This window comes from Theropithecus gelada, chromosome 3, assembly GCF_003255815.1.
Source record: "Theropithecus gelada isolate Dixy chromosome 3, Tgel_1.0, whole genome shotgun sequence".
In the NCBI taxonomy this organism is placed as follows: domain Eukaryota; kingdom Metazoa; phylum Chordata; class Mammalia; order Primates; family Cercopithecidae; genus Theropithecus; species Theropithecus gelada.
The window spans coordinates 164616683-164631514 of record NC_037670.1 but is presented as its reverse complement, the minus strand read 5'-3'; the positions used below and the strand labels follow the sequence as shown (position 1 = coordinate 164631514).

The following is a 14832-nucleotide window of genomic DNA, read 5'->3' as shown; positions in this document are numbered from 1 at the left end:
ACTCTGTTTTTGTGTCATCTGCTCTTTAGGGAATGTCCTACCTCGACGAGCACAGAGGAAGAAGCTATTCAGGGCATGCTGTCTATGGCAGGGTTGCACTATTCCACTTGTTTACAAAGGCAGATACAAAGCACAGACTGCAGTGGTGAAAGAAACTCTCTCCAGGATCCCAGCAGCTGCCATAGCAGTAACCCTGAGGTTAGGCAGTTGTATCGCTATCATAAACCAGTGGAATGTGGTAAGAAACATAAAATATCCGTCTCTAAAAAGTAACATATGGTGCCCAACTTAATGGCTCAGTAATACTCATTTAGGTTAGAGATTATGAATAAGCATCTTTAGTTGGAAATGTGTTAAGAAGGTTGACCAAAAAAAAAAAGCACAATGCTGACATATCATGTAAGATGGAAGCAGAAGACCTCAAAATGTAAATTACTTGGGATTGACAATTGCGTTCACTAGCATCATTCTTCCATTGTTACTGCAAGCTAGTTAGTATTATTTCCCTTTTACAGACAGGTTGATCAGAGTGGAAGGAGTGTTTTGGTGCCTTAAATGGTCAACTAAGCTTGAACAATCAGCCCTTTTTCCTTTTATGAGAGGAAAAACAAGTTTTGAACTGTTTCTTTCTGATTGAGGCTATTCTTTCTCCTACTTGAAAAGAAAGTATTAGGAAAAGAGAATGGACTCAGTGGCAGTGTTAGGCATGCCACATAGTGTTTTCTTCTTTGTGCCTTTAAAGAAAATGTTTGTATCCCAAAAAGCCTGAGGACAACTGGGGAGAAAATAGTACTATATTAAAATGGAATGCTTATATAATAATTGTGTTTGATCCTACCCGAGGAGCCTGACATCCATTTCACTGAAATAATTTTTATTTATTTATTTATTTATTTATTTATTTATTTATTTATTTATTTNTGAAATAATTTTTATTTATTTATTTATTTATTTATTTATTTATTTATTTATTTATTTATTTTGAGACTGTCTCACTCTGTTGCCCAGGCTGGAATGCAGTGGCACAAATATGGCTCACTGTAACCTCAACCTCCAGGGCTCAAGCAATCTTCCTGTCTCAGCCTCCCAAGTAGCTGGAACTACAGATATATGTCACCACACCTGGCTAATTTTTTGATATTTTGTAGAGACAGGGTCTCAACTATGTTGCCCAGACTGGTCTCCAACTCCTGAGCTCAGGTGATCCTCCTGCCTCTGCTTTCCAAAGTGCTGAGATTACAGGTGTGAGCCACCATGCCTGGTTATTTCACTTAATTCTTAAAACAATACTTGTAGGTAAAATTACTCCCATTTGACTGGTAAAGGAAATAAGACTTAGTAAAACTAATTTAACTTAACTTGTCCGTACTTCGCATAGCTATTATTCAGTGGTATTGGAATTTGAAGCCAGGACCATCTGATCTCAAAGTCTTTGCTTATTGTATAAGAGGAAATTGAAGTTTGGAGAGAAAGTTGCCTAACGTTGCATTGGTAATGGAATAACTCAATTTCAAATCTGGGTTTGCCTGTTTTTCTACTGCACCATTTTGTCTTCCTTTAGTCCTTTGAACACTTTCATGGAAATACTGCAAAATTCAGGCAAATACCTGCCTTTATTCTACGTGGAAAAATGTACCATTTTTAGAGAGAATTATTGCATTGGTTTTACATATACAATAGGTGGCCATAGAATTTGATTCTATATCGCTGGGCGCAGTAGTTCACACCTGTAATCCCAGCACTTTGGGAGGCTGAGACGGGCGGATCACCTGAGGTTGGAAGTTCAAGACCAGCCTGACCAACAAGGAGAAACCCCATCTCTACTAAACGTACAAGAATTAGCTGGGCGTGGTGGCACATGTCTGTAATCCTAGCTACTTGGGAGGCTGAGGCAGGAGAACTGCTTGAACCTGGGAGGTGGAGGTTGCAGTGAGCCGAGATCACGCCATTGCACTCCAGCCTGGGCAACAAGAGTGAAACTCTGTCTCAAAAAAAAAAAAAAAAAAATTGATTATAGATCTTCCAGCATGTAGCCCAAAACCCATCATATAAAGACGGTCTTTGAGGCTGGTCTGAGTGTGGTGGTGTTTATAACTAATTGATCACAAACAATTACAGATTTATTTGTTCCTTCTCCATCTCACTGCTTCACTTGTCTAGCGAATGAATGAATAAATGAAGACAGTCTTTGAGAGAATCAAAAGAATTAGCATAATAGGTTATGAGCTGGTGACTTTTTGTTTTTGAGAGGGAAAGACATATAGTGAAGGTAAAGGTATGCAAATAAGTATCTAAAGAGTTAATGTGTTTTTAAATAAAATGTCAACATAAATTTGCTTTTTTTTTTCACCCCCAAGATGGAATCTCACTCTGTTGCCTAGGCTGGAATGCAGTGGCATGATTTCAGCTCACTGCAACCTCTACCTCCCGAGTTCAAGTGATTCTTGTGCCTCAGCCTCCCAAGTAGCTGAGATTACAGTTGTCTGCCACCACACCCAACTAAATTTTGTATTTTTAATAGAGATGGGGTTTCACCATGTTGGCCAGGCTGGTCTTGAACTCCTGACCTCAAGTGATTCACCTGCCTCGGCCTCCCAAAGTGTTGGGATTACAGGCATGAGCCACCGCACCCAGCCTGCTTTCATTTTTAAGCATTAGGCTAATTTTGTCATTTCATATCAAGTTTGTGCAAAGTTAATTAAACTAAAACTTCTCTTTAGGATACCATGTCAAGACTGAAGATCCAGACTTGAGGACTTCCTCCTGGATTAAACAGTTTGATACTTCCAGATTTAATCCTCAGGTATATTCAAAGTTTGAAACGTTAAAAGGAGATTTTAAATGGTCATTAATGTAGTTTTTGCTTTCTTTTTTAAAACTGTAACAACCAGTTATCAACTGCTAGATCTAGGCAGCCAAAAAATTACAGTTAAATGCACATTTGAACAATTGTCCATTTTGAGAGATGCCGAAATGATGACTAACATAAGGCTCATGGATAGAATGCCATCTGGAAAAAAATAATTTATTCAAGGAAGCAGTTAAACCACTGGCTGCCAACTTTGCCCTGTAGGTTATATCGGTTAGATTGAAATAGTCAAGGAAAAGAAGAATATCATATCTTTTTAATCTCTGATCTGTTTCTTGAACAGTTTTGGATTCCAAATTTCTTTGAGCATTTGATGAAAGTTACAGATTATCTTTCTGGCAAAAACATCCATGATAAACACAACTTTTGCTTACATTACTCACCATTTGTGCTACTACCACCCCCTCTTGCCCCAGACCATTCATTGATTCCAGATGAAGAACCGTTGCTATAAGAGAAAAACCTGAATGTTTTAGGATCCCAGAATATTAATGCTTATGCCAAACAAAATGAGCCCAAAGTAGCAGTTTTGAAAAAACTAAAACTTTACCAGCAGCACCGAACAAGGAAAGTGATACAACCTTTTGCTGCAAACGCTGGAAAACGGCAACCAAAAAAGAAAGTTCTCATGTAGCACTGTGGGGCCCCAAACCCCTCTACCCTAAGCACACGTAAGAAAGAAAGTAAATCAGCAAAGGCAGAAATATTGCCTCTAGTTCTCCTTTAAGTGAAGAAACATTTGTGGGTGAGAAGAGAAGGAGGGAAGAGGAGACAGGGGAACTTGAGTCGACTGTTTAAGAAGTGAAGGGGAAATCTCTTGTGAATAAAGCTTTCACATAGCACTGAAAGACCTCAGCAGAAGTGGAAAGGGCCTTCTGGGTTTTGCCATCTTCCAGAGCCCTGGGTTGACTGGAGGAATGGACTACAATCCCTGCAGGAGGAGATTATCTGTGTATATAGACAGAAAAGACTCTACCGCTAAATATGGAACATCATGAATCTCTGAGTAGTGGAATTATGGGTGGTTTTTATTAATTTTTTTTAATTTGGCTTATCTATATTTTTTAAATATTTAAGCAATTACTTTTATAAGAAGAGGCAAGTTTTGTTTTTTTTTTTAAAGGAAGGCTTTGTGAGTATACGTTCTTTGACTAGAAGTATACATTCCAGAGTCAAAGGTCATAAGAAATCTCATTATACTTTTCAGTATATAATTTTATAGTGCCTCACTGTAGCTGGTCATAAAGTTTATCACTTATTAACACTATAGGATTCATTACATAATGTAAGCTATTATTTAAATCTGGCTATTCTTTTTATAATTGTTTTTGAAAATAAATGAAAACATAGAGGACGGATGATTAGCATAATGAAAACTGGTTTCATGAAACATTCACACTGTAGTGTACTCTGTTCACATCTAGTCTGTTCCTTTCTCTTTTTAATGCTGATTATGACCCTCTCAGTTAATTTCAAGACTCACCAATCAGTAGCGTTTTTTTGGCCCCTGAAAGTTTACTCAATAGTCTTAAGAGACTGAAAGAGTGGTTGTAGTAAAAGGAAAACACCAAGCTTGGGACTCTGGATCTAAGGATTTCCTAGCAAAAAAATACAGTGGAGATGAACCTGACAAAAGATAGATTCTAAAAAAGAACATGGCACATGAGAGGTCCAAGGGAGCTGTGACGTGTCAAGGAAGTGGGAGATCCGTTGCCCCAGCTCAGGGTCCCTGTGTGGCATGTGCTCACTGAGCGGAGTAGCACGTAGGGCGTGTTGCCTGTTTACATTGTTTTCTCTCACTCTCTCTGTCGCCGCCTTAACTTACGATGCAACTTCAAGACCCGAGTCCTTCAGAGCTACTGAGATGACATGATGCGGGAGTGGTCATCTGTGGCTAATAGATGTTAAGAAAATCAGAATTCAGTAGTTTGTTTCTTCTCTTACTTGACTTTGCCAATGCATAGAGAGCTTAAATACCTCATTTAAACCCTAAAAATTCAGCCTCATTTCCTTCCTCCTCCTTCAGGATCTAAGTAGAAGCCAGAAATGCATCAAAAAGGAAGGTTCATCAGAAATTAGTCAGAGGGTACAAAGTAGGAATTATGTGGACAGCAGCGGCTCAAGCCTTCAGAATGGAAAGTATATGCAGAATTCAAACCTGACTTCGGGAACATGCCAGCTAAGTAATGGCAGTCTAAGCCCAGAAAGGCCAGTTAGTGAAACTTCCTTCTCCGTGCCCCTTCACCCCACCAAGAGACCGGCATCAAATCCACCACCTATCAGCAACCAAGCAACAAAAGGTAACTTTCACACACGTATAGAGGAAGTATATTTCTGACTGTATGTGATGGTCATCGTGGCAGTTGAGGTGTAGTCTCTACACAAGTTGTTCAACATCTCATGCATCGTGATGGCAGTATACACAGGCTACTACAGGAACAAAGAAAAAGGATCCCCAAATCAGCTCTGAGGAGCAAAAGACATCCTAAAATCAGATGCTCAGGGATTAGCCAGGCTGAATTGGGGAAAGTGACAAAATAGACAGCTTTGAAGGCAGAGGATTGAGCCTGAGGCAGGGCACAAAGGGGAGAAACAGGATATGGGGTATTTGTGAAGTGGTAGTCTGTTTTGTTGCCTAAGCATAGTGTAATGCAGGATAGCGAAGAACCCAGGCTGAAGAGCAGGTAGACCAGACTGTGGGAAGGCCTTGGGAGTCTTGTGAGGGCCTAGTGTGCTGAGGTGGAAGGGTTTTCAACAGCGGAAGTCTAGAAGTACGACTTTGTCCATGCAGAGCACCTGAGGGCTTACTTCCCATAAAGAAAGCTCCCCCCGTAGTCTTCCAGGTGCTCGCTTAAGTGTGCTTTTCATTGTTATTTACACTTCTTTTGGTGTTTTATAGGTAAACGTCCAAAAAAAGGAATGGCAACAGCCAAACAACGTCTTGGGAAGATCCTTAAGTTGAACAGAAATGGCCATGCACGTTTCTTTGTGTGACAGAGCTGCTGTTGCAGCCATTCTTCCCTTTGGAGACCAGTCTAGGGGTGCAGGAGCCTGGAGCTTCTGCTGTCCCCTTGCCTGGAGCAGTTTGTGTGTATAGTAAGAACACTGCCTGAAGAACAGAATGAACCCGATGCTGCATTTTCACTGTGCCACACCCACTCAGCAATAACCATTTTGGACCTGGTGGGGGAGAGGAGGAAGGAGGGTAGAACCTTAAAAAGAGACCTCGAACTGGAAAGGGTCTCTTGTCAGGGCTTGAATTTTATTTTGTTGTTGGTAGTGTCTTGATGTATTTTCAGTGGTAGGGTAAAGAATTATCAATAATTTATTTAACAGATTTTTTTTTAAAGTTAACAGCTTTTAAATTCTTTTTTTAAAGCTATTTATTTGGAAGATTTCTGGAGAAATATCTCACTAATTTAGATGTAAGAATGTGAAGGTTTTTAAATTATTTTTGATAGTGTGTGTGTTACATGTGGGGAAGAGCCACGGTAACAGTAACTAGTCTGGACTCTTAAATTTGATATTCAGGTTAAAGTCTTAAACAGGGATTTGATGCATTAATTATTTTAAATTAAGATGTATATGAAAATCATTTTATTTTATATATTTCATGTGTTTTTTATAAGCTATTAGCTTCGCTTTTGCTAACATCCAAGGTGCATACTGTTATCCAGGTTGATTACCTTATATCCCACCTTCCCTCTGCACTCCCTATCATTTTGTGATGACCCAGTGAGACTCTTCTCTTTGCAGGGAAATACTTTCTTAGCCAATGTGTAAGAACTCCATAAAAGATCCCTCATTTCTCATTTCGTTTGACATTGTGATTTTCTTCTCAATATTAAAAAAAATAGGCTTTTGCATTTTCATTTCTGCTGATGATATCTGGGTCCCAAAGAGAACAGCTTTAATATCTTTTTCCTACTTGTGGGAAAAGTATTATAAGTTTGGTTAAATTGTCATGTTTATAGTTTTTCCAAATACATTTGTAACTACAACAGGCCTTCTTCGTACTGCTGGTGTTGGACAACAGGACTGACACCTGCTGCGGAGGTTATATCTTATGATGCTTTTATTCTCCATACCTGATTTGTTGGAAAATGTTATTTGACTTAGGATATTCAAATCTGCATAATAAGCCGTAATATAATAGGATTAATACTACATTAAGTTGTATAGAAGCAAGCATGTTGGAATAGCTCTTTTGTGTGTATTTACTTTTTTTATTTCTTAATTTTCAAAGAATTACTTAAGATATGGATTTGGAGTAAAATAGGTGCTTTTGGCAGTTTCTTCTATCTATCCTAACCTGACCAGTGCATATTGAGGTTAAGTATCTGGTTAAACTTTAAGGTAATCACTTATTTCCTTTATGTATGATTTTTACTAAATGCCAGTTTTCAGTTGCTTTTAATAGCTTCTATTTTCCCTTTTTTCCCTCCATGGCATAAAAATAAGTGATTTCTGGGGATGAGGCAGAAATGTTCCCAAGTCTGACAATAGAGCATTTTACAAATTCCTACAAAGAAAATACAGACAAATAGATAAAATTTATTTTTATGGAGAAGAAGTACGGCCGTATTGTGGATTTGTCTTTTTTTACTCAGCAAGATAGCAGGACTTACCCTTCTCTATTAAGTATCACTTGAATTGCTAAGAAGAAAAAAGTCTGTACCATCATCTTTCATGGTTGCATTCAAATGTGTATTTTCAAAGAGAAATACTTCTTAGTGTCCCCATTCCAAAATGTCATGGGATAAATATGAAATAGTTTATGAAGTAGCCTTTCTGGTTCAGAGTGACTGGACCAAAGTCTGAATCTTATCTGGGTATCAGGAAAAATAATTTTTATGGAAATCCTCAGTGTCTATTAACAACCCGTGTAAACCCTGTCTACACTATGCCAAAACCAGTGGAAAGATGGGTAGAGTCATCTTATCTCAGGATGTCAAAAATCTGGGTTTGACTGATTCTCCTACCTTCCCACACAGTGTATTCTTGTGACGTGTTGGTTTTCTGTAGATCCTGAGTTGGTGTTACAATAGTCATGTTTTTATTTGGGGTTAAGAAATAAGAGGTGTAAGAGCTATAATTTCCTTTTCCTGTTATATCATGATCTGGGTTTTCTTTTTTCCTTTATGTTTTTCACAACTCTGAGTATTTTCAGTTTATTTAGCCACAAAAATTAAAATGAAAATTTATTTTTATGAATTAAAATGAAATTTAATTTATTTTTATGAATTAAAATTGTGGCCAGTATCCACTGTGTCCTTAGACTGAGAAGTACTAATTTTGAGTAGCCCGTATGTGGAATTCTAAAGTGAAGGTACTGTGGATTCATTTTTAGTAGTTTTAGTCCCCTAAGTGTGGCTAGGTTAGAAAACTTTCAGGAAGGTAATAGAAGCACTTGAATAGAATCCATGTATCTTTTTCTGAATTGGTGAAAATTCAGCCATTGATCTGGTGACTCCTAGTCAAACCTCTTATAACATTACTGGCCGTGATGCATCCCTTTATCTCATGGAAATGACTGAACTTTGTGGTAACTGCTGCCAGTACCTGGGCTTTATTAACAGTAATAGAGAACCCCATTTATACCATACAGACACAGCAACTTAGGAAGACAGCATTGATAGCATTTAGCTAGTCGTAAGCAAATACAAATATGTAAAATTGAAAATCATGATTTAACATATGCAACTTTAATAATAGTAATAGATGATAATTTTCCTGTATTGTTTCAAATAAGTGACTGTTCAGCTGGGATCCACTGGATTATAATTCACAATGTCACATAATATTATGCTTTTCAATATTGATGAATGATGTAAACAATATAAAGTTGGCAGTTTGTAGTAGTTCAGTATCCTAGAAATACGTTGAACTTCGTAAGTATCAGTTCATTTTTAAGCATACAGAATTAAAGATTCTGACTGAACTCATAAACTCAGAGGAAACAAGCCCATCTTTATCACTAATTACTTAGCTTGAATACTTTTCTATTTTTAAATAATCCTAATTATTGCCTTTTCAATATAGTCTACTGTATTTATTCATACGGGATCAACAGGTATTTATCAAACATCTACTGTGTGCCCAGCACTACCTAGTACTGTGGGGGAAGATAAAGTTGCAGTTGTGGTCTCTGCCCTTGAAGGTATCTTGTCCAGGAAATTAGCAGTATTATTTTCACTTCTAAGCAAATGTGAGCAAAAGAGGACCCCTGTTCATTAAAAAACATCCTGAGGGCTGGGCGCCGTGGCTCATGTCTGTAATCCCAACACTTTGGGAGGCCGAGGCAGGCGGATCACAAGGTCAGGAGTTCAAGACCAGCCTGGCCAATATAGTGAAACCCCATGTCTACTAAAAATACAAAAATTAGCTGGGCGTGGTGGCAGGTGCCTGTAATCCCAGCTACTCGGGAGGCTGACGCAGGAGAATCACTTGAACCTGGGAGGCAGAGGTTGCAGTGAGCCGAGATCGTGCCATTGCACTCCAGCCTGGGCGACGGAGCGAGACTCTGTCTCAAAAAAAAAAAAAAAAAAAAAAAAAATCCTAACTTTTTTAGTTTCAACTGAGATATGCCACTGTAGAAGTGAAAGTAATTTCACATTTAAGAAATGCTTCAACTTGGTAATTAATACGGTCATACAGGGACTTGGTATAGCATGCAAGGAAGCAGAAGACCTGGGCTTTTGTCCAAGTTCTGCCACTTAGTTATCAGCTGTGTTGTAACCTTGAATAAGTCACTTACTCTTTCCGACTCTTAGTTTCCTCATTTGTAAATTTGGATTAAAGTGTTTATTATGATAATCAACTAAGAAAAACAATCTATTAACACTTCATACATACAGAGAACTTATCATTAAGTTAAAACTGGTAATTAACGAATGCACCTTTATATATATTTTTAAATGAAAACTAATACTATTCATGGTGTTTATTTTATATCAAATATATGCCTGGAGGCATGCTACTTTAAAAATCCGAGGAATCTCCAACAAGGTGCTGGATTAAAATCAGAATCCGTGCTTGAAGTGGAAGAAAAATGAGGTTGTTTATGGATAAGAGAGTGAGAATGTGTATCCTCAAGTACGTTAAGATGATTTAACTGAAAGATGGCTTTAGGTTTTTCTTGAAGAATTAGGAAAGTACCATCCCCACAGATTCTGCATACTCTTCAGGTACTAGATAAAGGTGAAGGAAGTCATGGAATTAAAATGACTTAGAAACTCCCCAGGGAACTTGTCAGGCGAATGAGGTGGTTAGAAGGGTGAGAATGCACAAAGACAGCTGCTCTGGGTTGGGTAACAACAGCTTGCTTGGTAGAGAGAAGCTACTGTAGGAAAGGAGGCTCCACCAGACGTCTTCAACAGACAAGATTCTTTCTGCCTTTTTCAAAAGATGCTCTCTGCAGCAGTAAGACTATAGATAGAGTTGATTGGAATAATCATGTGACCCAGTATGCTACTGCTAGGCGTAATTATCAAAAATTCATTTTTCTCATTAAATATTAATATAGAGAGAAGCTAGAGCTCACCAGTCTTTTCCTGGTGTCCTAGACCTTCCTCTAAAGCAGTCTTGGGGAGCTTGAGCCTCAGATCTTTAGCCTAGACAGAGTGTCGCTGGTAAAGAAAGGAGACACAGTTGAAACCCAGAGTGGGCAGTGATTTGCGTGGGGAGACACAGTGGATCTGGGGCCTCTGACACCTTGCTTCCTAAAACAGTCCCCGGTTTTCGGCTTGCCCTATGGGATGATTTGCTGTGCTTCCTTGAAACCAGGTGGAAAGAAAGGGGAAGAATTAATTTTCTCATTCTGTTGCTGTTGAACGTAATGTAATCTTAATACTGTAGCCTTCCTAGAAGCCCTTCCCTCTTTTCCATGCTATAAAGTCAAATATTTGATACCCTTAACATAAATTTTAAAAATTAAGGTCATTAGGAAGCAAATGTCTATTTCCAAAGCAATTAGCTTGTTGTGACTGACTGTGATTTTATTCTTCTATAGTATTTTTTCCCTCATTTTAATTGAGAGAAAATAATACTCTTTTGCAATATCCTTAGATTCTCCCCCTCACCCTGGTGCCCCTTCTAGTGTCTTGAGACTTTGTCTTAACAAGTATAACGTTACATTTTGTTGTTAAAACCTTTTCGAAACTATATTCAGTGATTCTTCCAAGTTTATCTGCTCTGCACTATTTCACTAATAAACCCTGGCTACCACGTAGCCCTTGACCTCCAAGTAGTTTACCTATGCAAGACCTGTGACACTCTGAATTCACTTCTCTTTCTTTCAGAAACTAGTCATAAATGGAGCTTAATTATAAAGGTAAAACTTGTCTCCAGCCAGTTTTATTTTGACCAGTTCCTTTTCAAAATGTCAGCTGTTTTCTCCAAGATTTTTCACCAAAACAGTGATCATAAGTGCTCAAAAATATAATACTTTGCAGGCATAAAATAACGCAGACATACTCTCATATTTCTTTGATGTATTTTGGTTGGTAAAACTTACCAGCATTAAATGTAAAATATAATGAGGAGTTAATTCCTTACCTAGTATCGTTTCTTCCTTCTAAGATTCATAAGTAACCATTTATTTTTACAAAACTATGTATAACTTCCACATTATAGTCAGGGACCTGAGGTGTAACTTGCTAAGTGAACCCCAAGGTTATTTTATCTTGCAAAAGAAACCTAAACCAAACTAAGGGCCTTACAGTTTACGGTTAGACTGAATCAAAAGCTATAACCTCAATTTTTCCAAAAACAGCTTCTGACTGCAAAAGCAAGTCATACAGTTGTTAGGTATGAAATAGCACTGATCAGGAAATGCATCTTCACAGATGGGATTTCCTTCAGAAAAGACTTTTCTACTTTTAATATAAATTAAGCCATAACAGTTTCATGCTGTGGAAAGAGGGTGAAAAGGTTCATTTTAAGAGATTATATAATATGAACTTTCACATTTACTGTGAAATGTCTAACTTTGCCAGTGCTTCAGCAAGGTTTTTTGGGGGGTGATGGGGAGGGGTAGTATTGGTTTTAGGGGTTTCAAATCTGTGAAATTTGGAGAGGGGACAGTTGTTGGCTCTGGTATTTACTAGTTTTGTAGGAACGTTTTGCTAGCCTGACTGACTTTTCTTACTGATTTTTATGCCCACGGTCTGAGGGGACTGTTCTCCTTGTTTGGGGTGTCTGCGGAATAGTGTCTCGTCTGTTTGTATAGGCAGTCAGTGTGTGTGACGTGTGTCCTTTCAGTCCGGAAGCCCACTGTGTGACAATGGCGTGGGGTGTGGCTGGGAGGTGGGGTGCTGAAGCTTGAAGAGCATTTCTTTGCTGATTCATAACAGTATTTCCCATCTTTTGCCTGCAGGCAGGGAAAGTGTACAGTATTTATTTTGTTTCTGTTTTACTTTAAATTTGTAAGTCTTTAAGTAGCTTACATTGATTATTATAGGGGAGGACAAGTGACTTGTTTAAAGTTGTATTTAGTATTCTTTCCAATTTCTGTATTTTAAAATATTGAAATTAAAATTGTATTACTTCTGTTTTGATTTTTTTAGCACTCAGTGTATTTTTTGCTCATTTTGTTTGAAAGTATAAATGTTGAAACTTGTATAAAATGCGTCCTTGAAAGAAAAAGAATCGGAATTCTATATCTAATTCTGACTTTCTGTTCCCTTTTTCTGCTGCTTGAATCGTGGGAAATTATTTAAGAATGTGAAAAACTGGGTTCAGCGTCTGCTCCTTACTCTTTCTGAAGACTTCAGTGTGAAAAGTAATTGTCTTATTTTATTAGCAGTATTGCTGGGGATGAGTGATTGCTCAAAGAGAGGGAAGAATACAAAAGTGTAATTGGCAAGATGAGGCTGAAACATAGAAACAGATGTAGGTACTTGGTGATGAACACACATCCCACAAATATTTCCTAACACCTGCAGTACAGTAGGCACTGTTTTAGCACTAAGGCTGCAGGAGTGAGCAAAGCCAAGTCCCAGGCCTCAAGGAGCTTGTGTGAGACACGAAAGGCAAGGGAGAGCCAGGGGTGTGGTGGCCTGGCTGGCTGGTGAAGGTGGGAGTGTTAAGTGCACCCTCCGTGAGGAAGATGAGCTCAGTTTTGGACCCAGGGTCTGAGAAACAGGGATGATAGGGACCAGGAAAAAGATCTGGCCTCAGAGGAGATGAGATGAGAGAGGAACTCTGGATTAGGAAGGAAGGAGCCCTGCAGGCATCACTTCCAGGGCAGAAGAGAAGCCTAAGAAGGAGACCAGGGCAGGAAGTGTGTTCCCGAGGAGAAACTGAGCTCAGAGTCCCAGAAACCAAGTAACCAGAAGGACCAAAGACCATGCCCTCCCTCCCCCTAATATCTGCACAAGAACAGGGACGCCAAAGCCTGCACACCTAAACACACTTCCACCACTAAACGGTATCCACAAAAGCAGTTTGCATCTCTTGTGTCTGTTTTCATGAAATTGGTTGAAACCTAAAGCTGAACAAATCTGCTCCTTTTGTGAAAATCCATATACTCTTTGTAAATCTGTGGGTTATCTGCCCTTCCCAAAGCCCATATGTAATGAAACAATGATCAGGACCTACTCTCCTTAGACTTTTCAGCTGATTTTTGTGGTTTCACAGCAGTGAGATGGCATGAGACACACCACTGTGGGATGTTGGTGATAAATGTCAATTATTTTAGAGTAGGCAGGATCAAATGCTATTTTACAGACGGGATTTGAAACAGGAGCCCTTACTATCTTTTATTTCATTCCATTTGAGTACTTACTGTGTGCAAGGAAGTTTTTATTTCTCAAAATAACCCGGCAAGGTGGGTACTACATTCCTCATCCTACAGATGCATCCAAGGCTCCGAGGGGGTCAGTGACATTTCCAGGTTCGTATGAATACAGGCATTTTCAGTCCGTCTGACTCTAAAGACGCTTCTAAACTGTTTCTCTACGTATTTTTAATGATGTACTTTTAATTAAGGAAGGAATAGATGGTCTTTAGGAATGGTTTGTGTTCTAAAAATTTCTTTGCAGGCGCAACCCACTTTGGATTAAAAATGTAGTTTCTTGTGGAGGTTTTTTGTCACTCAGCTAACCTCTCTGAGTCCACTTTCCCAGGATCTGGGCACACTGAAGAAACGCTGGTCATCATCTAGAATTGAGCTCACCTTCTAGTGAATAACAGGCTGTAAATAAGTGACATGTGAGAAGTGCTGTTAGGATACAGGAACCAAATGTGGATTTCCAGAGGCTCAGAGCTGGCATATGAGTAGAGGGCATGCGCGGTGCACCCCTTCTACCCCTTTTGCTGGACCTAACTGTGGCCCCATGGGGCAGCGCAGCAGCCTCCCTCACAGCCTTGCCCACCCGAGCCGCTCCCTCCTCTCCTGCCCTCCACACTGAAGCCACATCCTGCCCCATCTTCTGCCCCAGCTCTGAAGGTGGTCAGCGCAGGTAAGGAGGAGAGGAAAAGGTCCTGCTCTGCCCACCATCTCTGATCCTGGGGTGCTGCCTTCCCATGTCTTGCAGAAGCACCATCCACATCTTCCTCTTGATCCACTCCTGGGCTCAAGTCTCTCCTTCCCTTGTCCAGACTCTTCCCAGCCTCCATCTTCCAAAATGCCTTTACACTTTACAAAGTGCTAATCTGAAATTTTATAAATTCAAAAGTTTACATAAATCCTTCTATGCCAGAGTTGAGAAAAGAAAAAATAAGGGCTCTACGAGTGGAAAGTAATATGTGTAAATTCCCTACATTTTTGTTTTGTTTTTTTAAGGCAAATACAACCTGAGACAAAAGATTTGCAGTAACAGTAAGAAATAGTATTTGACCCTCTCCTATGCTTATTTATTTATTTATTTATTTATTTATTTATTTATTTGAGACAGAGTCTCCCTCTGTCACCCAGGCTGGTGCAATCTTGGCTCACTGCAGCCTCCACTCCTGGGTTCAAG

At 39.1% G+C, this 14832-nt stretch overlaps 1 protein-coding gene across 1 annotated transcript in view; it reads left to right on the top strand.

The window, feature by feature from the left end:
• The window catches only part of KDM7A (lysine demethylase 7A), a 90131-nt gene extending 82981 nt beyond the window's left edge, over window positions 1-7150 (top strand). Inside the window, exons 17-20 of the mRNA XM_025381221.1 lie at window positions 30-238; window positions 2721-2803; window positions 4896-5169; window positions 5769-7150. Of these exons, the coding sequence (XP_025237006.1) occupies window positions 30-238; window positions 2721-2803; window positions 4896-5169; window positions 5769-5863 (661 nt within the window). The 3' untranslated portion in view covers window positions 5864-7150. The remainder of the gene's footprint in view (window positions 1-29; window positions 239-2720; window positions 2804-4895; window positions 5170-5768) is intronic.
• The last annotated feature ends 7682 nt before the right edge of the window (window positions 7151-14832 follow it).